General features: G+C 39.0%; 1 protein-coding gene and 1 non-coding gene across 3 annotated transcripts in view; both read left to right on the top strand.

Moving 5' to 3' along the window:
- Positions 1–27,876, top strand: part of LOC100697792 (receptor-type tyrosine-protein phosphatase N2) — a 208,867-nt gene that overhangs the window by 44,701 nt on the left and 136,290 nt on the right. For both annotated transcript variants that reach the window (XM_005476816.4, XM_013272749.3), the window contains exons 8-10: positions 506–546; positions 4,803–5,176; positions 15,737–15,823. In XM_005476816.4, coding sequence (XP_005476873.1) covers positions 506–546; positions 4,803–5,176; positions 15,737–15,823 — 502 coding nt within the window. The remainder of the gene's footprint in view (positions 1–505; positions 547–4,802; positions 5,177–15,736; positions 15,824–27,876) is intronic.
- On the top strand, positions 4,439–4,530 carry trnar-ucu (transfer RNA arginine (anticodon UCU)). The gene is given in 2 exon segments: positions 4,439–4,475; positions 4,495–4,530. It is a non-coding gene; the product is annotated as a tRNA-Arg (tRNA).

The following is a 27,876-nucleotide window of genomic DNA, read 5'->3' as shown; positions in this document are numbered from 1 at the left end:
CTATAATACATGCATAATTGTGTAGGCTGGATTAAACAAAAAAAAACGGAGCTCTCAAGTCGCCACAAGAGTGCAACATAAAAATCAATGTGAAAATAAATAAGCATCCTGTGCTCAATGCAGAACATAAACCCAGCCAGTGTTAATGGTTTATTGTCCACTGAGGCCACTCAGGCTTCGCATGTTTACACAATCACTAAAAGTGCTCAACAGATAACTAAATGATTAAAAACTGTGGTCAGAAAGCAGTGGATATGTTATTTATGTACGTTTTCTAATGTTTTTTCAGCATCAGTGAAAAAGAAATTTACACAGGGGTGAATTCAGATCAGTAAAATATTAGAGAATGATGAATTTGATTTAAGGAAATGGCCTTGAAATTTGGGAAGGCGGCTTTTAGCTCTGAATGAATTTTTACATAAACCACACCTTTTTCTGTCTTTCTGCTCCCGCTTTGAATGGAAACACAAATATATCAGTATGTTTATTCTCTTTCTCCCAACAGAGCGTCACACGGAGACAGAGGAGCAAAATGTGCAGGACAAGGTAAGCAATCAGAGTAGCAGAAAGGGAAGACTTAAATGTCAAAGCAAAGGCTGACATTGTAAGCAGTTATGTAATATATTAAACAAGGGAATGAGATGAAGCCCACAGTTTTCAAAAGAAATTTTGCAAGGGTGAAATCACTGCACAAAGAATTTATCTAGAACTCAGTATTCATGCGAGAGAATGAACTGCCGACAACAAAAACCAAAATCGATCAGGTTTTAGCCCCAAAGTGTTATTTGTTATACTGCTAGTATGCACTAATAATATTCTTTTTTTATTTATTCAAATAATAAAGAAAATCTTCCACTATAAATGTGAATAATATGAGCATGTGCACTTTTTAAGGAACCGGGAGAGCAGCGGATAAATGAGTGAGTTGGAATTAATGAAGGCTAAACTGTTGGACAAGGTGAACTCGTAACAACAACGCTGTACTGATTCAGTCCTTTATACTGTAAACTGAAACCTGGGTAAAAAAATGTGGACTCATTAGTGTATTTCATGGTTTTCTTTTATTCAAAGCAGTGGTTGAAATACTAGCATGTATAGTAGAGAGATGTATGTCTAAAAAACCAAATGTGATTCTGCTATAAAGCTTTAAATTTTCAGCTGATAGATCACAGATATATACTTAATTGTTTCCAAGAGGAAATTTGTCTTGGACTCTACTAAACTACTAAGCTACATAATAAAAAGAATTATGACCAGATAAAGGGGCGATTATGAGCTCTCACCAAGGCATCAGTCAGTATGTGGGTTTCTGTTTAAAATTCCTCCTGGTAGAGGCAACAAAGGATCTTTAAAGCCAATTTCATTTGCACTTTGACAGAACCTTGATTTTAATGACAGAGGAACATCTTAAACTCAATGCATACCTGATTACAATCTCTGATGAAACAGAGAGGTTTTTTTCTTCACCTCCAGACAGACGTGAGAACCAACCAAATCAAGAAAGTCCTATCACTAAGGACATCAGAACGCTCGCAGGTTATGAATAACCAACAGACTATGATGGTTACACACTACTAACCAGTTACTTTAGTGCTGCATTTTAAACAAGAAGACTTATGCATACAGAAATTATTTAGTTTGACATTAAATGGATCGTGGCTGATTTAAAAGCCGAAATTTCAATCTCTTAAAAATGTGAAAATCCTAAAACAAGCTAATTTTTTTTTGTTCATGCATTTAAAGTGTTTGTGTTGTCCAGACATGTGACTACAGCCATGACAACAGGTCGTCATGGCAGTTTGTAAAATAGTCAGAACCTCTCTACTGATTTGTGTTTCTGAACACAAACACCTTTATTCCATCTGTCCTGTCTCATATGAACTGATGTATGCGTGTATATATATATTAGTGCTGTCAGCGTTAATCTCGTTAAAATGACGTAAACGCCATTTTAATGAGATTAACAGCGCTAACGCGTTGACGCCGTGCAGCCCCACACACGGGGTGATCTGCGGTAACTCGTTACTCGTATATATATATATATATATATATATGTATATATATATATATGTATATATATATAAGGAAAGAATGAATATTTTTCATTTTTACAAAATGAAAAAAATCCACGTTGACATTATGTCATTATGTGTCCATAAACACAAACAAATACACAACTTTCCAATCCAGAAGACTGATGTTTATCACACAGCTTTATGTCAGATAACATGCTGACACATAACTAAATGCTGCACTACCTTTAGAGCAATAGTTATCTATTGCTGCAGTGATAAAAACCCATTCAGCTTAGTGAAAGGGATTTCGTGACTGTGGGACTGTTATTCATTTGTCCATACATCTGACTTTACAAATAAAATGTAATATGTCATTTGATTCTCATTTTCAACTACTTTTTATTTGTGTTTGTAGCGAAAAATATATTTATGATAAGATTTGGTGAAATCAACGCTGGAATAGAAGCAACGTCTTCTCTGTGCTTATTTCTTGTACTCATTTCTTATTTTGTTTCTACTCGTTGAAAATTCCCTCCAGGCTGATGCATCTTGCTGGTCCCAAAAAACAATTTGAAGTTGCAAAGAAGATTGTATTTCAAAGTGCTCAGAGACAGAACAAACTATGTTTTTAGCTCACATGGCATTGCTGCTGCTGTGAGATGTGGTTCTTGACAAGACGAGCAATTACCCTGAAGCTAGGACCAGAAGAATAATAGCATATTAAAACCCTATTCAGTATAAGTCTGACAGGGTGGCTGTTCTTTGATTCAAGGCAATTATTTCCTCATGCCTGTAGCTGCAGATCGCCAACACACTAATGTCAGCAACAGGAAAACTCCCACAAGTTCAGTTTAAAAGAAAAAGAACTTGATTCAATATTGTTTCATTAGACACTTAACAGCCACTTCATTAGGTATGCCTAACAGCACACAGTTGCTGCAGATTTGTTGGCTACAGACAAATTTCCCATTCCGCCACATCCCAAAGGTGCTCTATTAGGTTGTGACTGTAGAGGCCATCTGAGTACAGTGAACTGATTTTCATGTTTGAGATGAGTCACATGGCACCTTATCTTGCTGGAAGCAACCATCAGGTAGGCTAAACAATGCTCAGTGGATACTAAATGATCAAAAATGTGCCAAGAAAATAACTCCCACGGCATTAAACCACCAGTACCAGCCCGAACCATTGGCACAAGGTAGGATGGATCCATGCCTGGATCTCTGATGGTTTGGGGCTGCATTCGAGCCTATGGAGTTAGCAGCTTGCACATCTGGAAGCGCACCTTCAATGCTAAAAGGTATACACGGGTTTTAGAGCAACAAATCCTCCCATCCAGATGACACATATTTCAGGGAAGGTCTTGCATATTTCAGCAAGACTGTGATAAATCACATTCTTCATCTGTTATTATAACACCATGGCTTTGTACAGTTTTAGAAGAGTCCAGGTGCAGAGCTAGCCTGCCACTAAGACCAGATCTTTCTGCAACTGAAAGCAGTTGTAATGAAATGAAATGAAAATATGAAAAAGAGTACCCTGGACTGCTGAGCAGCTAGAATATTATATCACACAAGAATGGGCTAGTATACCTCTCCCAGAAGTCCAACAGCTGGTCTCCTCACTTCCCAGATGTTTATGGACTGTTTGTAAAAGAAGAATGGATGCTGCACATTGGTAAACATGGCACTGTTCTTACTTTTTTGAGACATGCTGCTGCCATCAAAGCCTTTTCACACTGGTTTCTTCCCTCTCTGACGGCATCAGTCAGATAGTGCCAGCAGAGGTAGATTGTTTTGGAATGTTTTTTCTTAAAATTTGTAACTTTCTCAGTTTACACATTTGATTTGATTTATTTTCTGTGTTCCACTGTGAATAAAACACAAGTTTATGGGATTTGCAAATCATTGCACTGGTTGGGAGCAGTGCAACTTAACTAGAAAAAGCACCCCACAGATTCTTTCTGTTATGATACGGTTGCTACAGACGTTTTCTCATGTTCTTTTAGAGACACTATGTCTTAAATGGTTCTAAGTCCTGATTAAATATGGGCTGATTCTCAAAAGACACCAAGCCAGAACTGGCACATGTTGGTGGAAAACAGGTAAAAGTGCATCTTTCTTTTGTAAAGTACCTTATTATTGCTTGCTTAAATAATACAAGGGCTGATCTTTCTTTTTTGTCTGTTTGTTTTATTGTTTTTGTTCATCAGAGCACTGCAAGTGGGCAGATCTAATGTATACTATTTAAAAAATCTGAAAAGAATGAATAAATAAATACAAACATCTGTTTATGAAAGCTTTAAAAGCTTAAAATTGAGCTCATTAGTCAGGTTTGTATTTTTTTTTAAATTACGTGTCTGAAATAAATTTGGTTAAAAGTGTAAGTTCTGTGTAAGAGTTGGATCACCTACTGTCTTACCAGGCTCTGTGGTGCAATGGATAGCACATTGGACTTCTACTGGTTTATTTCAGATGCAATTCAAAGGTTGTGGGTTCAAGTCCCACCAGAGTCACTTTACTAAAGTTGGGGGGAAAAACTTGTTGAAGGTTTCTGCTACACAGAAACCTTAGTTTTGGAGTGGCTGTGTGTAGGTCAGGTGGTAGAGCAGATCACCTTCAAACTGTAAGTGTTGGTGGTTTGATCCTTGTCTGCTCCAGTCTCCAGGAAAAAAGAAAGTGAATGAGGCAAGTTGTGTAAAGCGCTTTGAGTGCTCAGTTAGAGTAGAAAAGCAATATATAAGAACCAGTCCATTTACTCATGTTATTTCATTGGCTCTTATTTCAGACGGAGAGTGGCAGCCTCTTCACCAAGCTCCTCGCCTACCTTGACAAAAGTTCCTTCACCGGATCTCCCCCAGCTAAAAACCATTATGACGATGCCAGCGAAACACCCAGAGGGCAGCAGGTGGGGCTGGAAAACGTCCAGAGTCGGACCAGCGAAGTAGGGGTGGCGGTGCAAAAGAAGGATACCACCCAGTCTGTAGAGGAGCTGTCGGAGGTGGAAGGCTGGATCAAGGAGGTGGCACCCCCTCCTGCTGCTCTCGTGTACGATGAACCTCACAAGAAGACGATGCACGTTCCTGAGCTGCAGTTGGATGTCAAAGCCAGCAAGAAGAAGAAAGATGATGATGTCTTTGGCTACGTCATCACCGACACAGAGTGAGTACAGATTTAATGATGAACATCTAAAAGACAAACTGCAATTGAATTTTGAAGGAGATGTATTTGAAGATGAACAGAAGAAAATTAATGGGTAGGTGGATGGATGGACAGTATTTGAAGATTAAAAAATCAATCAAAATTACAATTTATTTTGCATTTGTCATTTATTTTCAGGTGAAATAAGTACACTTTTACTGCTTCCAGAAATTAGAAAAGAATATAAATGAAAAGGGTAATTTTCAGCCAGGTGCTGTAATGAAATGGAGTAGATTAAAAGATCATCAGAAAGTGTGACGACTGCTATTAAAGCCTCTGTAGCATTCAGGCGTGTGTTCACACAGTGCCACAGGAGATGCTGTTCGAGCAGATTCACCCAAAAGTCAGATTGTGCAATGCTTAGAAAAAGTTCCATCTCAGACTCAATAGACTTCTGTTAGAATATTAAATGTTAAAGTTCTTGACAGTAAAATTAGAAAAAGACTGAAGAAGTACCTGTGGTTTGGAAGGGTCCTCTAGGAAAACTCTTTACCTTAAAAAGAACATGGTAACATGGTTAAGGTTCGCAAACCACAAGATTTCTGGAACAATGGAGGTGATTTGGGCTTGTTCTGCAGCCACAGGACCTGGGCACCTTACAGTCATTGAGTGAACAATGAACTGTTTATGTCAGTGTATTCTAGAGTCAAATGTGAGGCTATCTGTCCAACAGTTAAAGCTTGGCCCAAATTGGGCCATGCAGTAGGATCATGATCCTGAGCACATTAGAAAATCTACAACAGAAAAAGAAGAATTAGGGTTTTGTGGCAGCAAATCCAGGTCTCAAGGTGAGTGAAGTGCTGTGCATAAACAAATGCTAGCAAACCTCACTGAACTGAAGTAAGGTTGGCTTTTTTGTGGAATTTTCATGGCATGTCGAAATAAAAGTCTTATAACAGAAAACCAGATCCTTGCTCAGTTTGAAAGGCAACATGTTCTAGCTTATGAAGCAATGTTTTTTTAGTCATGTGGCTAAAATCCAACTTAACTCTACCTTTATGTAGGTCACCAGTGACCCACTTGGATGTTGAAGAGGTTAAAAAATGTAGAAAGTAAAAATTTTTATCTCAATTTTCAAAATGCATATCTGGAGTACAAGTTGAAGTTTTCTGAGCCTATAACGAGACTTTCTTTCACCTTTGTTTTGGGTAATCCACAGTAGTGATCAACCAGCTTTTTTCACACTAGGTGAAGCAAGAAATGTGCTTTCCACGTGAGAAATTGCAAACCCTTGTTCTTTGTTCCTGCAAATTTTACCTAGAATGCAACAAGAGCACACTGCTGGGCATCTTTTTCCTTCTTTCTTCCTCACACAAAGGACAGGGTCGTTTCCATATTGATTCCTCTGTTCCTCAAGTCTGAGGTTGAAGTTCTTTAGAAATCCTCTTTCCTGTGTTTGGTTTTGAAACTCCTTCATGCTCGCCTTTCAGCTGAAATGGGTGTAATTCTGGCTCAGGGTCTTTGGCATGTCTCTTTCTTTTTGTCCTTACATCCTGTTACTCGACATTCTGAGCTATACAACAGGAGAGCCTTAAATGTTATGTTATAGAGGAAAAACATCTCATGTTGGTGTGGAGGTCCGACTCAAAGCTTTCATATGCTGAATGAGGGAGTTTTTATTTAAGCACAATATGATGTCAGTTTTAGTTCAAGCTTTTTCCTTGAACCTACTTTACGTTACTCAACTCTAGCATACAGATCAGTACGGTATAAATAGGAAACCTAATTTCTAATCACCATGGTCTTCAAAAGCCCCATTCAGTAAGGTCTCTACCCTATAGAGCCGCTTAGTGTAAGAGCTGCTCTTGAGAATCAAATGTATTTATGTTTTACAAGACAGAGAAATTATAAATTAGATGATTTGTGTTTATGAAGTGCAGAAAAAGTTCAAGGAATGAAAAAGTGTCAAATATGCAAATGCAAAATGTTGCGGTGTTAAGGCACTAACAAATATCTCCACTCCTCTACCCCAGAGTTTTAGATTAATTCCAGGTTCATTGCATGTTTAAGATCACTTGTGTTTAGATAGTCCCTCTGTAGGTGGGGTGGTTGTAGCTCATGAGCACCAATCGATCGTCAATCTTAAGGTCAGTAGTGTAATCCCCGACTCCCGCGGGTTGGTGCGTTGAAGTGTTTCTGGGCAAGATCCTGAATGCCAAAATGTCCACAGTGTATCCGTCAGGGTGTGTGCATTATAGTTAGACAGTACTTAAAGACCTTGAAAGCAATGTATGAATGTGTGTTTTCGAATGGGTGAATGTGTCTTGTAGTGTAAAACAGCTCAGCTAGAGTAGAAACCGCTATATAAGTACTTTTCTATTTACTGTTCAAATGTTATTCCTCTCCTCTCCAAATAGACCTTTGATAACTGAAAAATACTGTGACTTTAGCTTAAACAAGACTAGCCTCAGCTACGGCTGCTTTCCACATGTGAGAAAACCTCTTGGTGCTAAAATAAAGCGTTATTTCTTAGTTTTGTATTAAGTGTTTGATTTAGATTCACCTGACCGCCCCATACATCATACACAACTATACACACTGATAACACAGGACAAATGTGTGTACTACTGACTGACAGACCTATTACTTATAATTTGTTGCTATCTGCAGATGGTGCCTCAAGGTGGGGCTGCAAAAGGATACCTTGGTATCTCTGCGACTGCTGCAGTATCTAACAGTATGAGATGAAGGGCCTGAGGAGTCCAAAGGTCTTATCAAGGGGTTAGATTTGTGTTACTCTTTGTTTTCTGTAGATTCTCTTAACATTTTAACCAAATATATGGTTAAAAGAATAATTACAAAGCACTGGTTTTCCTTCTGTGGAGCCAGAAACAAGTTGTTTTTTTTAATTGCAAAAAACTTCAGCTCACAAAAGCTCACAAAAACTACTTTGACAGTGTTGCAGAAATTCTGACGGCAACCTTTAACATCAAGGTTGAGCTCCTGTAACTTTATGAAACAGGCTCAGAGGCTGCTTTGCTCTGATCCTAGGTGAACAGCTGGAAGGTTTAAGATGTTCTCAGTCACTTTTGCACCGCAGATGTCAGAGTCTTCAGTGTACTCAGCAGATTCCTCTCTAACCCTTTACAGTGACTCTTCAAAGTGACTCTTGACATTTCTATGAGATTGCTGAACTTCAAAAGAACACCAAAGTTGTCCTTGACAGTTCACTTTGTGTCAAACCTCGTCTTGAGAGTGAAGTGCAGCATCAACCACAACATAGAAAAAATGCCACTTCGCAATGCACCAGTAAGAAAAAGGCCCTTGAAAGAATGTCTTTTTGTGAAACAAGCCATCTTCTGAGCCAGAATAGTCTCAGTAGCCACATCTTTCCCCACAGCTTTTTGCTTGAGCAATGAGAAAACCTAAGACATTTTTCCTTGCTACGTCTGACTGCAGGGACAGAGTGATGAAAACTAATGTATTAGACCGAACAACAAGCTGAAGATGATAAAAGCAGAGGAATGTAGTGAAACTCTGGGCCACCAGAAGTCATCTCTAGCTTTTAAAGAACATCTGATTTGTGCTGCCAGTTACCTGACTCCTCCATGTCATATTGTGATTTAGCAGTAAAGTCAGCGAGCTTTAGCGTTTCTTTAGATCAAAGAATCCAGAAATGTCTCTTGATACTTTATAACTACTGACAATAACAAAAACTATGTATCAACATCATTTAATGTTGATACATAATTCACAGATGCTTCTTGTTTCCTCAAACATGGTTGCATACAGTACTGTGCAAATTTCTCATTTCTCTGAGGTGTGGCTTAAAGACATTAGGGAAATGGAAAATACATGCAGCAGTTTATTGAAACATGTAAACACAGAAATATGGTACAAATGAAAGTCATTAATTGGTATGACCACATTTGTTCTTCAACATAGCCTGAACTCTGGTTCAGCTGTTGAATTAGGTGTGTTTTTATTCTTGAATGACTCACAGATCAGTGTTAAATAGCTTAATAAGAGGTCTTTAAAAGATTAGAAGAAAGTCTGGATCCTTGGAAGCAAAATACTAAGAAATAAAGGGTGGTGCAAGACGTTTGCTCAGTACTGTAACTGCTTCAACACTGCATTAATCAAAGGCACACCTAACTCATAATTTAAGAACTCGCAGTAAAATTGTTTAACTCAACAACCGTTTTTCCTCTCCACTTCAAGCTGGGCCGCTGAATCGCTGTGAACGCTAGTAAATGCGGTGCTGAATTTGAGGTTGTTTGAATAAACATTTTTCATATTTTGGCCTAAAGCTACTGAAATGCTCCGTACTGAGGTCGAGTCCCTCTCCAAAACAAAGCTGTCACAGTAGGAATAAAAATATATAAAATGCAGGGCCACATGTGAAACAAGATCGATGTGATGACATTTTGGCGCAGCGTCTGAGGTGAAAGCTGATAGCAGGAGCATCCTGGTGGTTTTAGAGTATCATCTCCTCCTGTGGCCTGGGGAGAGGAGGAGGAAGAGGAGGAGGAGGAAGAGGAGGGCAGGGTGATTCATGACAGCTGGAGGAAAACACCTGCTGCTCAAGACACACACACACACATACACACACACACATGCACGCGCGCGCGCACACACACACACACACACACACACACACACACACACACACACTTGTTTTCATATCTTAGTGAGGACATCTGATTGACATTATGCTTTCCCTAACCCTAACCCTAAAAAATGAATGCCTAACTCATGGGGACAGCCATTGGTCCCCACAAGTACAGTAACATGCTAATTTTCTGTTCGTACAAAGATGTCTAAACATGTACACACACACACTTCACTCTCTAATTAGTTTTAAAGTTCTTTAATGTAAAAAGAGTATATGCACAAAACCCCCCAGTGTAATTCCTTTAATTCTAATCTATAATTTTATGATGTCTTTAAACACAAGTGCCTTAACCTGAACCCTTTGTGCTTTGCACCTAACTGTTATCACAGTCAAAATCTCTGTAGACCTTCGGAGCTTTACTGGTTTTCTGTTGGCCCCATATGTATATATATATATATCTGTTATACCAAGAAATGCACAGAAATTGTTTATTCTGACTTCTGTTTCTGTTTTTCAAGGCGCTGACTTGACATTTGTTCAGTCTTACAGACAGTATTCTCCTTAGTTGTCATTATTACTGATAAGACTTAGGCATGACAGTCTGCCTGTGCCGCTTTTCTCCTGATTCGCTCTCATGTACTTGCTGAGGCAGCTCATAGTAGAGTGATCAGTGGAGCAGCCCTGAAGGGAAGGGATGTCTTTGATGTTTGAAGAAATAGCCTTTCTTTTGTTCAGTGAAACCTCTGGCTTTCCTATTACTACATGCAGCAATCCTCTCCTCAGGCGCTTCTGTCCCCAAACAACAGGAATCAGACTGCAGAAGATGGATAGATCATATTTTCCTGGTGAGCAATATACTCTGGACTACTCGAATAATGACCAAGCAACCTTTATTTACACTTTGGAGTGAAAAGCGAATGTAACTTTCTCTGTTTTGGACCGTCTGTTTCCTGGAAGTTTAGTATTGTCCAAATAGTTTGTGACTAAGAGTCCTACACATGTATTAATCTGTGTGAGAAAATACTCACAAAATACACGAAAAAAATGCCAGGAAGATTAATTGATTTTCCTCTGAATTAATAAAATTAAAAGGATTGAGAGGCCATACTTGAACTTAGTGGTACTTTAACTATTCTCACGCTGAAAATAATTATAATAATAGTTTGAATTGTATCAGTAAATGAATTTGGAATCCGTCCCCTGTAAATCACCAGTAGTTACCCTCCTCTACCTTCATGCTTTCTAAGTAGACTGTTACTATCTTTTGTGAACAATGATAAGGTGAGACCATTGTGTGGACATTTAGCAGTACTGTTATAAAACATGGTGGTAAATGTTGTATTAATGCTGCCAATGTAGCTTTGTAACATGTGCATTAGACTTTAAAATTGATGCTTTTTAAATGATGATCCTTTCCTAACACTAAGTCCTTATGCTCAAAATAAAAAACAATGCAACTGTTGATGGATAAATGGATTGATGTGAAATTATATTTCTATCTTAATATGTAAAACACAGTGCCAGCTCCTGAGTTGAGGTGTATAATACTTCTCAAGTATCCATCCCTCTCTACTGATGCTTAAAATGCAAAACACAATTTGTTATCCAAATTAGTTTTTTCTTGTCTAATAAAACATTTGCACAATGTCTTGTGCTAACCCTGCACTGTAGATGGTGAGACATTTAAGTGGACAACAATGACCACTAGACGAAAGGTCATCAAATGAGGTTTATACTCAGGAGTTTATGGATATCTTCATCAAATTTCATATCAGATCACCCAGTAATTGTTTAGACTTCCACTAAAAACGTAAGCATCAGCCTTATAATGATTCAAAATTCGTTTGTCCAGCTGTTGCTCCTTCGAAAAGCCAGATCATCTTCAGACTCGGGCCTGTACATGCTGCTGTACTGTTATCAGTTTTCATTTTCCCTGAAATTGTGTAAGAGTGAGATGGAAGGAAATATAGAATAAAAATAATCAAAGCGTCTCTCTGTGAGAAGAAATCCTGCCGAGGCAGGCTGTCGTATCTGAGTGGGATCATAACCCAACACCCTGCATGCTGCAGAGCTAATGTAAAAGCTGCTGTGAGGTCTCCATTGTAGCTATCAACACTCGGGATCTGCAGGCAGAGCGATCGCTGATGTCAGATCTGAAGCAGCTGCTCTGCACAGTGAAGACTGACTCAGGCTGTGGGCTGTTGAAGCTGCTGTCTGCTCTCCAGGCTGAGAGGGGAGACAAATCACTGGCTGTCAGTACATTTTCATACATAGCAAGTCTCATTTTTATTAACTGTGATTCAGCCACATTCAGTCATTTTCTCTTATAGTCAGAGAAAACAGTTAAACTCAAGATCCCTAAGATGTTAAATTCTGTAAACAGCTGCCTATTCATTTCTTTCTATTTGGATTTGACTCTGAAGCTAACAGTCATATTTGATCATAAATGATTGTTTATTTGGTCAAATGTCCAGTGCATGTGAAATCATAAGGCTAGGAATATATCTAGAGTAAAGATTTTAACATGGAGTAAACTAAAATGCTGAAAGAGAAGAAAACATTTTTTGGTTGAAATCCAGCAAGTGTTGGACATCAAAGTTCAAGATGCAAGGACGGAGACGACGGATAATTTTCATAATTAAGTGCATTTAAAAAATTGAGTGATTTTCACAGTTTGCAACAAAACCCTTTTTGCAGCAAAACTCTTTCCCCTCAGCTTCATCTGTATGACTCATCCAAAGACAATGCTGTGTTTCCAGAAACGTGCAGATATCCTGCAGATGTCTGGAAGTGTCTGCTTTCCTTGTTTGAATTCCGCAGAGGAGACTTAGAGGGGGTCAGATGAGTCCACAGCAGACAGGAAGCAATTAGCTTGGAGTTGGGATATTGAGCTTTAATCATGGTCTCTAGGCTCACAGATGCAAACACACGCCACACACAACCTCTCCCCGTCCCACTGGCCCTAAGCATGCACAGAGGCTGTTGTAACTGACTGCTTAATTTGTTATTCCCTTATTTCGCTGCCATTTTTCTCACAGTTTGGTGAAATGTGAGTGAGTTTCCCCGTCTAAATTTTACTACGTTATCATCAAAAGAAAAACTATGTATTAAAGAAAAGGTTACTTAAAGCCAAATTGATGTTTTCGTGTGTCTTAACCTGTCATAAGTCATGTCTGCGTTATATTCCTGTTTTATTTTGAAAGTCTTGTTTCTCTGTTCATTGTGCTTAGTGTTACTTTTCCCTGTGGTGTCACGATGTGATTCGAGTCAGCTGGTTTTCCCATGTGTTTCCACTTCCCCCGATCACCCTCTGTGTGTATTTAGTCTGTGTGTGTTCATTCAGTCTTTGCCAGGTTGTCTGTTTGGTTTCACGTCACGTCTGAGAGTTCTTCTTACTGAACAGGTTCGTGTTCATGTTCGGTTTATTTCAGTTCCATAGTCGCATGTACCTGTTCAGTTCCAAGTCTCTTGTCACAGTTTTCATAGTTATTTAGTTATTTCTCAGTTTAGGTGTCAAGTTAGGTTTTGCTATGTTCACTCTTGCTTTGTTTTTGTGTTCACATTTTATCAGCCAAATAAACGGCTCCCCTTTCGTTTAAACTCAGTTCCGTCTCCTACTGTGTCTGCATTTGGGTCCCACTATTCACTCAAAACACAGTGAGCTCCCTGCTGACCGTGACATAACCGACATTACATGCTTTTTGGACTGGCATTTCTGTTGTCATAGCATTGTTTCTTTAACTTTGTCCTTTTGTGTCTGTGTGCTTCGCCTTTTCTAGTTACATCATATTTTATTTTGGTAATTTCTTTTCCTTGTTGGTTTCCTTCTGGCTTTTTTCCTCCTTAAAAATTTGCCTTTACCTGCCTTTAACGGCTTCACCTGTGTCACATTAGTTCCCTGTGTTCTTTAGCCTATAGCCTTTTTGCCTCACTTAATACCCTTGTGTTCCTTAATCAGTAAAATCTTAGCTTTAGTTTTACAATTTTATTGAATTAGCTTTTGTTTATTCCCGGGGTCTTTAGTCACCTTTTGTTTGTTTACAAATAAGTTTTGGATTCAACATTTGTTCCTTCACTCACCCATGTCTGCATCTGGGTCCTCATTCTGATATATCAAAACATATATATCATAACATGTCTAAGAAGTTTTCACACTATTAATTTGTAATGTCAGACACATAAGGCTGCACAGATGGCATTCTCATTTATAGAAGCATAGACGTTTCCTTCTTAAGTTACTTTAAAAATAAAGAAAAGAAAAGTTTGCTTTTGAAAATATCCAGTAAAGAAATTTGTGTTGGGAGGATTACATCAACTGTACTTGATTTAAAGTAGTTAAGTTAGTGGTAATTGTAGATGTATAGACAGTACTTACAGTAAATCTATTGCAATAGAGTATGTGTCAAATAGTATGAGCCAGTGCCATTAATTTGGCTATCTATCCAAAAATATGCATATGTGCCAGAACAGCAGATCAGGGTTCAGGATGAAGTGTTTTCCTCTTCTTTTAGATCGAGGTAATCCGCAGCTGTGAACAAAACAGAGGTCGTTTTTATTGTTGAATACTGCCAAAGTAATTTTATGTGCTAGAACTTGCTGTAAAGCATAAAATGATGGAGCGGGCAGTGATGATAACAAGCTTTCTGCCTGTGACCTTTGTCACCTCTTCAGCGTTCACCTCGCCGGCAAACGGCACTTCCCAGCTCTCTATCTCACACTTATCTGAACTCACCTGGGAGCTTTGTGGAAAACCGCTTTTATATGTCTGTGTTTTCTGGTTCAGTACTTCAGCTAGTGGGTTTAATGATACAGTGATATGTCTGGAGACCTTCACCATGTCCAGTTTGTCTTATAGATGGTAGTTTAGATCAGATTTAACACTTTGCTCTTCATCTGCAAGCTCAAGTTCTCTGCCATTTATTTGACATCAGAAATAATGTCAGGATTGAAATTAAACATTTGTCTATTTAAAACACTTTATCTTCAAATAATTTACTTTTAATTTTCTCTCATTTCTACATAAACTAATTCAAGCCTTACCTTGGCAGATTCTGATAGCTTTGCACGATTGATGCTTCAGAGTACTCTTCAGCCCCTAAGTTCACTTTTTCTAAGACCCCACTAACCTGGGCCGAGGGGTCAGTCAGTGACCCACTGGCAACCGGAGCGTGCTGAAGAAAAATGTGATTTGCTGGAGGCTGCTTGCAGTTACTGTGAAATCAATTGCTGAAGCACCAGTGACATAGGCCTAGAGAATAGTCAGTAACCCCATGACAGGTTGTGTAGGGGTTGCTGGCAGTCGCTAGGTGAAATTGGTTGTGAAGATTTATATGGTGTCGTGCTGGAAAACTTTCCTTTGGTCACAGATTACCTGTAGTTTGCATGGAAGATCCCGACTTGTCTGTAGCACTTGCTCTGCTTAGCGAGCGGTAGTGAAACTGAGAAAAAGGGACATAAACTGGAAATGGAGACTGTTCACTGTTCATGTTTGCAGATAAGTTGGTGTCTTCCTTTCACGGTACGGCCAGCTGAGGCAATTAGATGCTAATCAAAGCAATCACAAAGACGTTGTTTTGTGCACCACAACCTTTTGGATCAATTTCACCTAAAGACAGCCAGCGATCTCCAGCAACCACTCACCTGTTTACACCTTTCTTCTGATTGGCTCCTCCTTGCAAAAAGATGGTTTTGATGGTAGATGGGTGGGGCCTATGTGCTAAAAGCCACAGCTGTTTGTCTAAAATAACCATATTAGGAATATCGCCAGTGAAGAGCAATCTAAAGAAAATAAGGAAAACCTTTAAAATTACCTGATAGATCACTACAAGGAAAAATAACTTGTTTAAAGCCTGTTGTATAAAAACTTGCACAGTAAATTTGCACCTGTTGTATGTTTAACTTTTAATTTCTGATCCCTTCTTCTCTTCCTGCCCTGCACTCTTCTTCTTCAACATCATCATCACCAGTGGGCTCCAGACAGACGAAGGCCTCCACCTGATGGAGATCCTGGCTAGAATGGCGAAAATCCAGATGTCTGATTTCGCTGAGCTCTCGTACGTACAGCTCTTTTTTTTAAACCTTCTGGTCACACCCCAATATGAAAACTCAGTGCACTCACTGTGTTAATGCTGCTTTTTCTTACTGGAGTCTGGGGTGAAAATCACAGTCTAACCTAATGTGATGTTTTTTTTCTCAAAGCTTAAACATTTCATTTTCACACTGCATCAAAGGAATATAAAAAGAACCACAAACTGGCACGTTTACTGCATTTGAGGCTCTAAATAATCCGCTCCTATTGAGAAATGATCAAGTCACACCTGTTCCAGTTCCGATGCCAATAAAGAAAGTCTGTTTACAACAGAGCTAGAACACTGGAGGTGACAAGTCTCCTGCATGCAAGCAAAATCCCTGAAATAGAAGTTGAACACTTTCTTATTCAAATAAAGCCTGTCATTCAGTGATCCAAAAACAACCTAAAGCTACACATCTAATCACTGCAAATGTGTGGAGTAAATATTTTCCAGCCTGATTCACTGGTTTAAATAATGTGTTGATCATATCTTTAAAAACGGAGCAAGAGAATACCACGAATTGACCACAAAGTTCTTGCAACTTGATCATCAAATCTTAATCCACTTGTTGAACCACATGGTAAGGATATCCAGCCATGTCGGGGATTTGTTCACTTCTTTTCTTCTTCATAAAACACTTTAAGTCTCAGTGCTCAGATTTATCATGAGCTGCACCTCAAAGATCTGATTTAAGCCCCTTTTTATTTCCATTGTATATTCTGCCATTAGATCACATTATTAGTAGTTTCAAAACCATTTCCAGTAATCTGTATGCTGATGATGCTCAACTGTATCTCTCAGTTAAACCTTATGAATTATCTGTTTTAACTGATTGGTTTAATGCAACTAATAGTTGGCTAGCAAATAACTTTTTCCAGTTTAATGAAAACAAGACAGAGTCTCTAATTTAATTATTTTTTTTCTCCGATAAGGATTATTCAAATTGGACAGCGTCCAGGTTTTTTGTCATTCACTGTAGATGCTAACGCGGAGAATCTTGGGTTAGCTTCCATCTTTGACTTTTGATGCTCATATCAAGTCTCTGACCTGCTCTTGCTTTTCCATTTAAGAAATGGTGCTAAACTTAGGACTGCTGTCTCAAAAACTGAACTGGAGATGCTCGTTCATGCCTTCATCCCCTTCCACTTAGATTGTAGTAATGCTCTGTCTAAAGCAGGGGTGTCCAACTCCAGGCCTCGAGGGCCGGTGTCCTGCAGGTTTTAGATATCACCCTGAGTCAACACACCTGAATCAAATGATTAGTTCATTACCAGGCCTCTGGAGAACTTCAATACACGAGGAGGTAATTTAGCCATTTAAATCAGCTGTGTTGGACCAGGGACACATCTAAAACCTGCAGGACACCGGCCCTCGAGCCCTGGAGTTGGACACTCCTCGTCTAAAGCATCTAATAATCTCCTCCAGTCTGTCCAAAATTCTCTTGCAAAGGTTCTTATGAATTCTGTCATGTCTTACCATTGTTAAAGCATCTACACTGGCTTCTAATCAAGTGTAGGTATCAGTTTAAAATCTTGATTCTTACTTTTATGGCCTTTATGTCCAGACACAGCCAGCCTCCCAACCGGTAAAAATGGAGCAATGTGTGTTAGCTCGAGAGACAGATGATTCTGTCATACATTACTTATCATTAAACTACTCTAGAAGACAAGTGAATATTGGATTAATCTGAGCAGTACGAATCCTAGCTGGGAAGACATTGTTGTTCTATTTTTTTTCCATCACTAACCACTGTGTCCCTTAGAGGTCATTTGACTCATTTACAGGCAATGGTTTAGCTCTTTTACAGTTTAATACAATGATTAATACAACTTAAAACCAGGTCCTCATTCACCCCCTTACTCAGAAATCGTCTATGACTCAAACTCATAACTATCCCCACTACCTGCCCAACTCTTCATTTCGCTTATCTTTAAACCAGTTCTTCACAGTGTCTTTGTTAACGAATTTATGTCCTCACAGTCCAAGTGCACACACCCACAATTCAAAGCTTCAGCCATGTGTTCTGTTCTAGAAGCTAAAAATAAAAACATTTAAATGCTTACGATGTCGTTTAAAGCTCTCGTTGCCCTGTAATGTAGCGGCGCCTCTGGACATGTAGTCCTACCAGCTGTCAGGCAGCCAAACCGCTGAATAGAAATGAGAACAACATCAAGAAAACACTTCAGTATTTTTCAGTTCAGCAACACTTCAACCTTCTAACAAACCAGAGACTGTATGAGCAAAGATCTGTAGATGACTCACAACATCCATAGTCTGCTTTAGCGTCTCAACAACAACCATTTCGTACCTGTAGGCTCGAGTGGGCAGCAATTTTCTCAAAGGGCGAGCATCACATACTAAAACTCTTCAAATATTCCCAGTAGAAGATGAGCAGCGTCGGCTGCTCCACAGTTACCCTCCAGCATGACGGATCAGAGAGGGCAAACTGGTGGGATCAAAGCAGAGTGGCAGAAGGCATTAAAATCACAAGTGGAAAAAAAAGGAAGGGAAAACAGTGCCCTTACAGACTAGAAACCCAAGGACGTCGCCTTATTTTCATTCTGTCAACATTTTTTCCTGCTCTGAGGGGGTAAGAAAGCAATGAGCGTTGTTGGTCGACGTTATTGACGTGTTAGAGACGAGCAGCCGTTGACTACAATCATTTATTAATGAGAATGAACTCTGCCTGAACTCTCTCTTTCTCTCCTCGTGTCTTTCTGTTTTTCGATCATTCTGTTATTCATTTCTCCATCTTTGCCTCTATCTATTCCTATTTCGTCTTCCCTCCTTCGGGTTTCTGCTTTCTTCGTTTGTCTCAGTCTGTATGTCCTTTCTATATTTCTGTAAGTAACTTTGTGCCCCCTCAGCACCTCCTCGCTTTCTCTCTCCCTTTCAGTCTTTCCCCTCCACAGGTGACTTTGCATGGAGTATCAATTGAATTCTCAATGCTGTGAGCTGCAACAGCAAAACAATTGCTACTGTGGGGGTTTGGATATGAACACACTGTTGGGGATTATATTCAGCCTACAGACGGCGTTTGCTGTATTTTATCTGTGAATAAACATGTGTCTGGTCACAGTTAAATAGGATTTTACAGCCTGAGATTGATCATTGAAATGTGAAAATAGGTGAATTGCAAGGTTAATTAAAGACTTTGATCTCCTGACCATTCCCTTAATTGCTGAGATCTGAGAACATTGAGATATTGCTAAAAACCTGGAGGCCAGCATCTTCCGAAGGCTATTTATTACACAAACTAACCCAACTCAGGGTTCACTTACTTTTTACAGAAATTTGAACCAATAAGGAAAAAGCATGCCTCTGGCACCATTTCCTGAGGTAACCAAAGAGATGAGACATCTTCATGGAATATTGTACTAGATGAAGTTAGGATAATGGGCAGGATTCCCCCAGGTTATGTTTTTTTGCTGTACTGAACTGCCATTCCACAGCCCTACATGAGTCAGTCGACACTGAAATAAACCACAACAACAACATCCATCTCTTTACTGAATGTTCAGTGCTCTTCAGTCTCGTGTAAATATAGCGGCAGATTGCACGTTGATAACAAATACAGCCTGGTCCCTGTCCACAGACCGATTGGCTCGAGGACCGATTGGCAGGCAGAAAGCTCATAAGACAACTGGGACGTGACGTCAGTGTAGGGATCCTGACAGCATTGGAAAATAGAAGTGATGAAGAAAATCGAACACTTGGAATAGCAAATATTCACACGTCCTGCAGACGAATAAAGATGCAACTGAGCAAACAGATCTTCTGTATTGAACCACGACTTCATTCAAGGGCATATTCAGCAAATGGAGATTGATCTTTTGCAGTGGCTGTTCTGAAATTATCTGTCAGATATCTGCCTGATTATTTCCATATGTGCTGTGTTATAATGCATAGCAGGCATCAAAATTCTTTCAGTCTTTTCAGTATTTTTTTGTGGATTTACTAAATTGCCTTTAGGCCTCAAATAACATTAATTAACAAAATCTAATGCATTGAGTTTACCTAAACTCTGGTCTCTGTAGTTTTTTACAGTATATTGGTGATAGTTGTACTAGTCCAAATGTAAAATTGTCAACTGTTTATTTCAGATATCAAATCCTTAAAGTGAAGTTGACCAAAGTCAAAAAACATCAATCAATCAATAATCTATTCCCTTTGTTATTTTAAAAACGAGATAGTGAGTAAACACCTGTATATGAATTCTCAGTCTGTGTTGTAAAAATGGTAGAATGAAGTATACTTCTAGCCTCAGTTGTTCACTTTGAGTGTGGTGCACGATGGGCACAATATAATGTAACACTCAGCTGAACAGGTGGAAAAAAATAAAACTGTTGTTTTGTTTCCGGAGCTTTCAAAGTTTTCTTAAAATGCATTTTCCTTTGAAGTTTAGTGCGAGGATGCTAATTCACAGTTTATTTGGTGCTTTGTAGAATTAGTCTGGATTATTTGTTATCTTGTTAGTACAGCATACTTATTTGGTGTTGGTTTTTCAGTTCGTGTTGGCTGGTGTTTGTCTTCTAAGAGGTGATATGAAATTTTGACACTGTAAATGGATAGAAATACTAGCAAAGCATTGATTTTTATACTTGCATTGTACAGTGTAACTCCGTTCACTGTTGATAAAGCAACATCTAAATTGAATTGAACTCGGTCTGGGTTGAAGGGAAGCAGAGAAAGAGTAGGAATCCATGTCTACAGTCTTCTATTTGTGAGTGTGTGTGGACAGGTGGGGATTGGGTGGCTTGGGGTCGCATGATTCACACACACGCATACCTTCACACACACACACTCTTTCTCTCCACCCCCTCCGCTTGGCCCCCGTCGTTGCTTGGCACCTTGCCGTGCTGCTCGGCTGCTGCATTGAGTCCCTGGGTGGCCCGTACTGTTCCCCTGTTCTAATGCACCTTTTGTCTTTGTTCTCCTATTCTGGGAATGAAAGAAGGGAGCTATACAGTGGGGAGAGTGATGGATAGGAGGCAGAGAAAACGAGAGAGCGACAGAGAGAGATATAGATACAGAGAGAGAGCAAGAGAGGCAGGGAGAGAGGGAGAGAAATCCAGGGGTCTCTTTTGTTGTGAGCGCAGTGAAAGCCCAGCAGGGGGAGCCGCCTCGACAATTTGTCAGACGCACGCTTATTTTCCAAGGCTGCCCGGCTCCTCGCCACTGTGGCAACAGCAGTCACCTTAAATGGAATAAATAAGCTCAGGAACACAGGCCTCAGACTGACACTAATTTCTCAGCCTGCCTGTGGTTTTCAACACCATACTCCTCAACCACACTAAAAACTGGTGGTTGTAGATATTTTAAAAATATCCATTTACTGGTATCCAATCATACTTCCCATTGCTGACATTTAATGATAGAAATCTCATCTTATTCTGTATGCAGTCTTTGTAAGTCATCCGAACACCTTTTATGGGACCGTTTTTCCATCAAATGCTAATACGAGTGAATTATACCTGCTTTTAAATTTACCCTTAAATACGTTTTACCTTATAAAGTTTTGTGGTATTTAAACAACTTTATTTACTATATTTAGGTAAACTTGGTCATAAAACAAGATGAAATAAGATGTGCTATTGCATTAGAAACACTTGATATAATATCCCTCTAGTAGCGGAGTTCCCTATTTTGCTTTGAGCTAAAAAAGTATTTGAGATAGCAGTTGTAGTATTTGTCTGTGTAGACTGTCGGTATAAATGATAAACTTGTAGCGTTTTCTTATTTGCCTTAATGTCTCGTTACAGTAGTGTGATAGAGAGAACATGCTGTATTATTATGGTTTTCATAGATTATCTGATTTGCTTTTATCAGTTTGAAGGACAGCGAGGCTCTGTGGTTCTCTCAGAAAACTCATATAGCCTTGGGAGGATTTTTTTTCTTTATCTGTATCAGCAGGAACTGTAAGATTATATATCCTGTCAAGCATGGCATATAGCAGTGGCCTAGCTGAACCTGCACCTATTAGGTCAGTTTCCTTAAACTAAAAAACCTTGAAAAAAAATTCTTTTTTTTAAAGCAGTACAAACTTTTAAGTGATATATAAATTTATAACCTGTGAAAATGTCCAGCTGCTTTATTGAGCCATCTTTATTTAAAAATAATACTACTTCTGGCTTTTAAATACTTCTGATCCTTCTTGGTTTATATTAGATGAAGAGTGTTCAAGTGCAAAAAATCCTTAACTGTTTCTTTGCAACAAAGTAGCTTTGTCTCACAAAAAGTGAATTACAAGTCACGACCAGAGCAGTGTTTTAGTAAAAATTATTTTTTTGTTTAACTCTTCACATATATCATCTTTATTGACATGACACAATAAATGTCAGTCAGCTATATTGTACTATGATAGGAGCACATACCTTTAAAAAAATGTAGAAAACTTCCCATCCATCTATTCTCTTCCGCTTATCCTTATCTGGGTTGTCGGGGAAGGGGGTGTGGGTTTGTTTTTGGGGTTTTTTGTTTTTTTTGTCAGAAAAAATATAGTTGCTATTAGAAGCTGGTTTTAAATGTTTAGTTCCACTAGCTACCTTTATTTTTAAATGAAAGTAATGCATGAAGCCATTGCAGAGTCCTTTATCTGCCCCTCATACGCCTAACCTCTATCCACTGCGCAAACTTCATCCATTTACCATGCAGGGACACTGCAGACACAGCATCAGCAGATTAGTACAACCCCAATTCCAGAAAAGGCTGGAAAACATTTGCTCCTTTTAAATTTGACAGCAGCAACACATTTCAAAAAGTTGGTACAGAGGCAACAAAAGGCTTGAAAAGTAAGTGGTACTTAAAAGAAACAGCTAAAGGAAAATGTTCCAACTAATTAGGTTAATTCGAAATAGGTCTGTATGATTGGGTATAACATTTTATCCTGTCTTCCTTCTCTCTCCCCAACCGGTCACGACAGATGGCCCCGCCCCTCCCTGAGCCTGGTTCTGCCGAAGGTTTCTTCCTGTTAAAAGGGAGTTTTTCCTTCCCACTGTCGCCAAAGTGCTTGCTCATAGGGGGTCATATGATTGTTGGGTTTTTCTATGTATGCATTATTGTAGGGTCTACCTTACAATATGGGGTGCCTGTTGTTGTGATTTGGAGCTGTATAAATAAAATTGAATTGAAAAGGAACATCTTAGAGAGGCAGAGTTCCTCTGAAGTAAAGGAGGGCAGAGTATCTGTAATCTGACAAAAATGTCTACATATTTTCAAAATAATTTTCAGAATAATGTTCCTCAACATAAAATTGTTAAGATTTTAAATATTTTATCATCTTACGGTACATAATCTAAATATTCACAGAATCTTGGTGAAATCTGTGCACAAAGCAGAGAGCCAAATATCAATATTGGAGCCATGCCACTCTTTGGACCGTTGGATAGGACTGCATTAAAGACGGGGATGATTCTTTAATAAAACTCATTGCACAGACTCAGAAATCACTGTTCTGTGGACACATGAATCATAATGTAAAGGTCTTTTTCAAAGCATGGAAGGCACCATCCTCAGGACTAAAGAGGAGAGGCACCATCTGGTTTGTTATCACCCCTCAATTAGAAAGCCTGCATCTCTGATAGACTGTGGGATCATCAGCAACTATGGAATTGGCACCTTACATATGGAAAGGCAATTTCAATGAAAGATCATTTGAAAAGATATATGGAGATTTTAGATCAATATATAGTCCCATCTAGATGATGGCTTTTTTCAGGCAAAGCCTTACATATTTTAGCACGACAATGGTAAACCACATAATGCAGCTAATACAACAGCACGACTTTGAAGGAGACTAGTCCAGGTGTAGAACTGGGCTCAACCACAGGTCCAGCAGCTGGTCTCCTCAGCTCCCAGATGGGCGGATGCAACACAGCTGTAAACATGTCCCTGCCCTGACTTTGTGGACATGAATTCAAAAAGAGTTTTTCTTAAAGTTGTGAATTTTCTCAGCTTAAACATTTGCACGTTTCCTGCGTTCTGCTGTGGATCAAATGTGGGTTTGTGAGATTTGCAAATGATTGCATTCTCTTTTTATCTATGTATATAGTGTCCAGACTTTTTTGAAATTGGATTCGTATATTAAAACAACAAAAGTATCTCTGAACAAAGTAGTCATCGACCTGTGAAACCTCAGCCACTGAGAAGACAACAAAACTTCCCTTTTCTAACAATTTCCTCTCGGGGCCGCAGCCAGAGATCAGCAGCGGTTCGACGAGCCTCCAGCAAAACTTCCAACACTGGCAACGTATGAATCATAAAAGTGAGCCTACACACTGTGCCAGGACACAAAACAAACCTGGAGAGTGACTCACACCCTTACATTTCATTTGGAACAATTCAATACTGATTAGGTAATACTGACGGTGAGCACTTTCAGCAAAACGGCCTTGGAAATGTTTTTAGCTGCCACGGTGGCCTGGTAGTGGTTGAGGGCAACGCGGTGAGCAGGAGGGAAGTGCTGATGTGGGTGGCTTCTCAGAGCCTTTGACTGTAGCTGGCTGCCGAATAATGATGGCTCTTGTGTAACCATCAGTGAGTGTAGACTAGAGGTTTTTTTTTTAAAAAAAAGAATAATTTATTTATTTTATTGAAACATGAGGGCCTGGGTGATGTAATGTCTGTGTCTGAGCTGAAGGTCCATATCTAAGAGCTGCCACTAGGAGGAGAGAGTGGGCCTGAACTGTCTGGATGTGAGGAGGGTGATGATGACAGACTGAATACAAACTGAGGCCATAGGTGTGAACACTTAGTGTTTTATATCATATTTTATATCATACCTTTCTAAGAACTGTCACGGCGTTTGGCACAAATCAACAAAATCACAAAGGATGTTTCTCCCTCAAAGCAAGCAAAGTGAAATAATAACTCAAATAATAGTGAATGCACTCAAAAGCCGACACTTTCTTTTCCTCCAACTGTGAACATTAAGGTTCAAATGAAATACCTCTATCTTATTTACCCCTTGGGCACTTGACAGAAAACTCGCACACCATATAAACTTTAATCTGCAGTTTCTGTCCTGCAGAGTCCTTCCACAGTCCTTTTTCTGTGCTATAATAATCCAACTCGTTATCACTTCGTGTTCGATATGCATATACATTTCAGTGTGTATTATGGTCTGTATGCAATTATTTTTCTTTCCTGTCTTTAAAAAAAGTCATTATATTAATGTCATTACTCTTGATGGTGAAACTGGAGCTGTTTATATAGTTTGACTTGACTCTGACACATCTGATCATGATTGTAAATTTGTGCGTTCTGGCTAAACGGACAGTAAAAACAACAAGTTAACACCAGCTCTATTTCCAAAGTGTTTTTAGGCACGTGGTCCACACATTTGTAGGTCTGAGTTTCTTTTCCTTCATATTTTTCCGGCGGATGATTTTAGTTCTTTGTGTTTTCTCGTATAGTGGTTTTCGCCTTAATAGTTGTAGTCATAGTTGTGTAGTAATGTAAAATAGTCCTGATTCTCTCTGTGTTATGTCAGGTCACCTGCTGTAGTTCCTTTCAAGTTCTCTGTGTTCTTGTGCTTAGCTAGTTTCTTTTCAATTATTATTATTATCTTGTAGTCCCTGGTCTGCATTTAGGTTCCCTCTTTGAACTGAATCCTGACAAATGCGACTGCTCATAACTCTTAGATTTTAAACAGCTGACTATAACGTGTGTTTACTTCTCTGCAGAAAAGTATCATATCCTGCACAATAAGGGTTTTATTTTTTAAACAGAAATGCACTTCTTTCTTTTTACAGCAACAAATATTTCTATTGCACTTTATTTTTAGAGTTTCTAGTTGTTGTTGTTGTTGTTGGCTATTTCTAGTTTTTATAGTCACATAATTTAAATATATAGTGCTGTTTGTTGTTATCATCTGAATGATATGAAGGCTTTAAATGTTATCTAGAGCATTAAAGTCTTTCAGTGTGTAAAGTACTGTGTAAGCTTTTACGTTTTCTGGATATTCTCATTATACTGCTCTAATGTATCACACAGAATAGTTTAACTTCTAATATGTCAGTAAAATTGTATTTTAGGGCCTTTTTCTTAATCACTACATTTGTTTGTTTTTATACTGTTCTGTTGTTGATTTATTTCAAGATTTGCCAACCTTGTAAAAATGATTTTAGCTTTTCAGGCTCACTTTGTTACGTTTCTCTTCAGTGAGGTACATATTTTCTTAAGGCTCAGTCTTCAGGCGCGTTCAGGTGTTTTTATTCCTTCAGTCAAAGACTAAAATGATGTTTTAGCACTTACAGTGTGACAGGGTTTGCTTCAGTTGTCAGTCATAGAGTCAGGGTCCCTGTCACTCTTTTGTTCAGCTGGGGGGGTGTTTGATTTCAGTTTAGCACACCAGATATGTCTGCAGTGCCTCCACCCCCGCCCCCTTCCCTCCGCCTTTGCAATTAGTTATCAGTACTCTGCTGCTGGATGCTTGTTAGATTCAAGTTTATATTAAAGTGTGTTGCTCTACAGATTGAGAGACGAGCTGTAAGGCCAAAAGCTTTTAGCATTGCGATCATCAGAAACAATGTGTCAAAAGCTGCGTTAATACATGTTGTTCTAACATTTTAAACCATCGAACATGTTTTTTTTGAAAAATGATAAATTGAAGCAATAGAAGATGTAAAATCACCTCCTGTGAGCTTCTTTTGCCCAGTGAGTGACAAGGTTATTTACAAGGTTCAAAGTCGATGTGGTGTCTTTGTGCTGGCGCTGCCCTGGGTAGCAGAGGCCGACAGATGGATATGTGATCAACTCAACATGAGCGATTTTACCTCTTCATCACACACGGAGAGTGTGCCTGTGCCGGCTGATGAATCACTTCATAGATGTGACAAATATATCGGCCTCGTACCTCGGAGGAGAAATAATGGTCAGAAAAATGAGCTGCTGTGTTGTGTGGTGTTCCTGGGACAGACTGACTCGTTTTGTGATAGTTTGTGTCTGTGGCTGCTAAGTTAACATGAAAGTATACGTATGTGTAACGTGGTGAAAACACAGAAAAGTAAAGGTAAATTTACGTCTTTTATTGAACACTTCTTTCACATGCGTGGATTACTAATTCGACTTCATCTAATTAGTTGCCGTTGCACCTTAAATGTTAAAATAATGTAGAATTACTGTTGCATGTAAAACAACAGGTGAATATGAGTCTGGGCTTTTCATGTTTTTCTTTGATATTCTGGCCTCTGGGCTCAAGAAACCCAATTAAAATCCCACAATAACAGTTTTAAATACTTCATGATAATGTTAAATGAAGGCTGGTCATCCAACTTTTACAAAGGTTTGAAAAGTAAACACTTTGAGGTTTTTAGAGTGTAGAGACTGTGGCTAAATTAGTGCGATTACAAAGCTTTGCTGTGCTGATGGACGGTTAGAGAATTGAACAGCATAAATTGTGTTAGAATGTACTCTTTTGGAGACAAAGCTTATATTTTTACATTGATTTCGCTTGTAAATGCATGTGAACATTGGTTCAATAGGTCTATGCATGCAGTGCATTTTGTACACAAGTGCAAAGCACAAAGGTGTACAGAGTCAAGACACATTATATGCGGTGGGCTTCTGTACAAAAGGTGAATCTGCTTTTATTTTGCACATTTCTCTTAATTATTTTGCTGATCCTTTTAGTTTAATTATTATAATAGAAGAGGCCGACCCCACAGTCTGCAAAATGCACTCAAAAGCAGCAATGAAAACAATTTAAATCCATCAATGTGAAACCACTTTGAACACTTTTTTTTGCCGGCAGCATTAGGATAGGACCTGCTCCATTAATGATGTCACCATATTTTATAACAGTGTTGTTACAGCAGCAGTTACTTCCTTTAGCGGCGCACAATACATCCTGGAGGGGGACTTCGTAATATATCTTCCTGCTGGGCCTTTAGTCTGAATTACAGCAGGAAAAACAAAAGGTTAATCACATTGGGAGACTCCGCTTTGCCTCTGACCACCCAGCTTCTCTGCGTCTCTCCCTCAGTGTTTCAATTCAAGCTGCTTTATTGGAATAAATGTTGGATGAACAGGGTAAA

Source organism: Oreochromis niloticus, linkage group LG18 (genome assembly GCF_001858045.2).
Source record: "Oreochromis niloticus isolate F11D_XX linkage group LG18, O_niloticus_UMD_NMBU, whole genome shotgun sequence".
NCBI classification, from domain to species: Eukaryota; Metazoa; Chordata; class Actinopteri; order Cichliformes; family Cichlidae; genus Oreochromis; species Oreochromis niloticus.
This window is presented reverse-complemented; position numbering and strand designations above follow the sequence as displayed.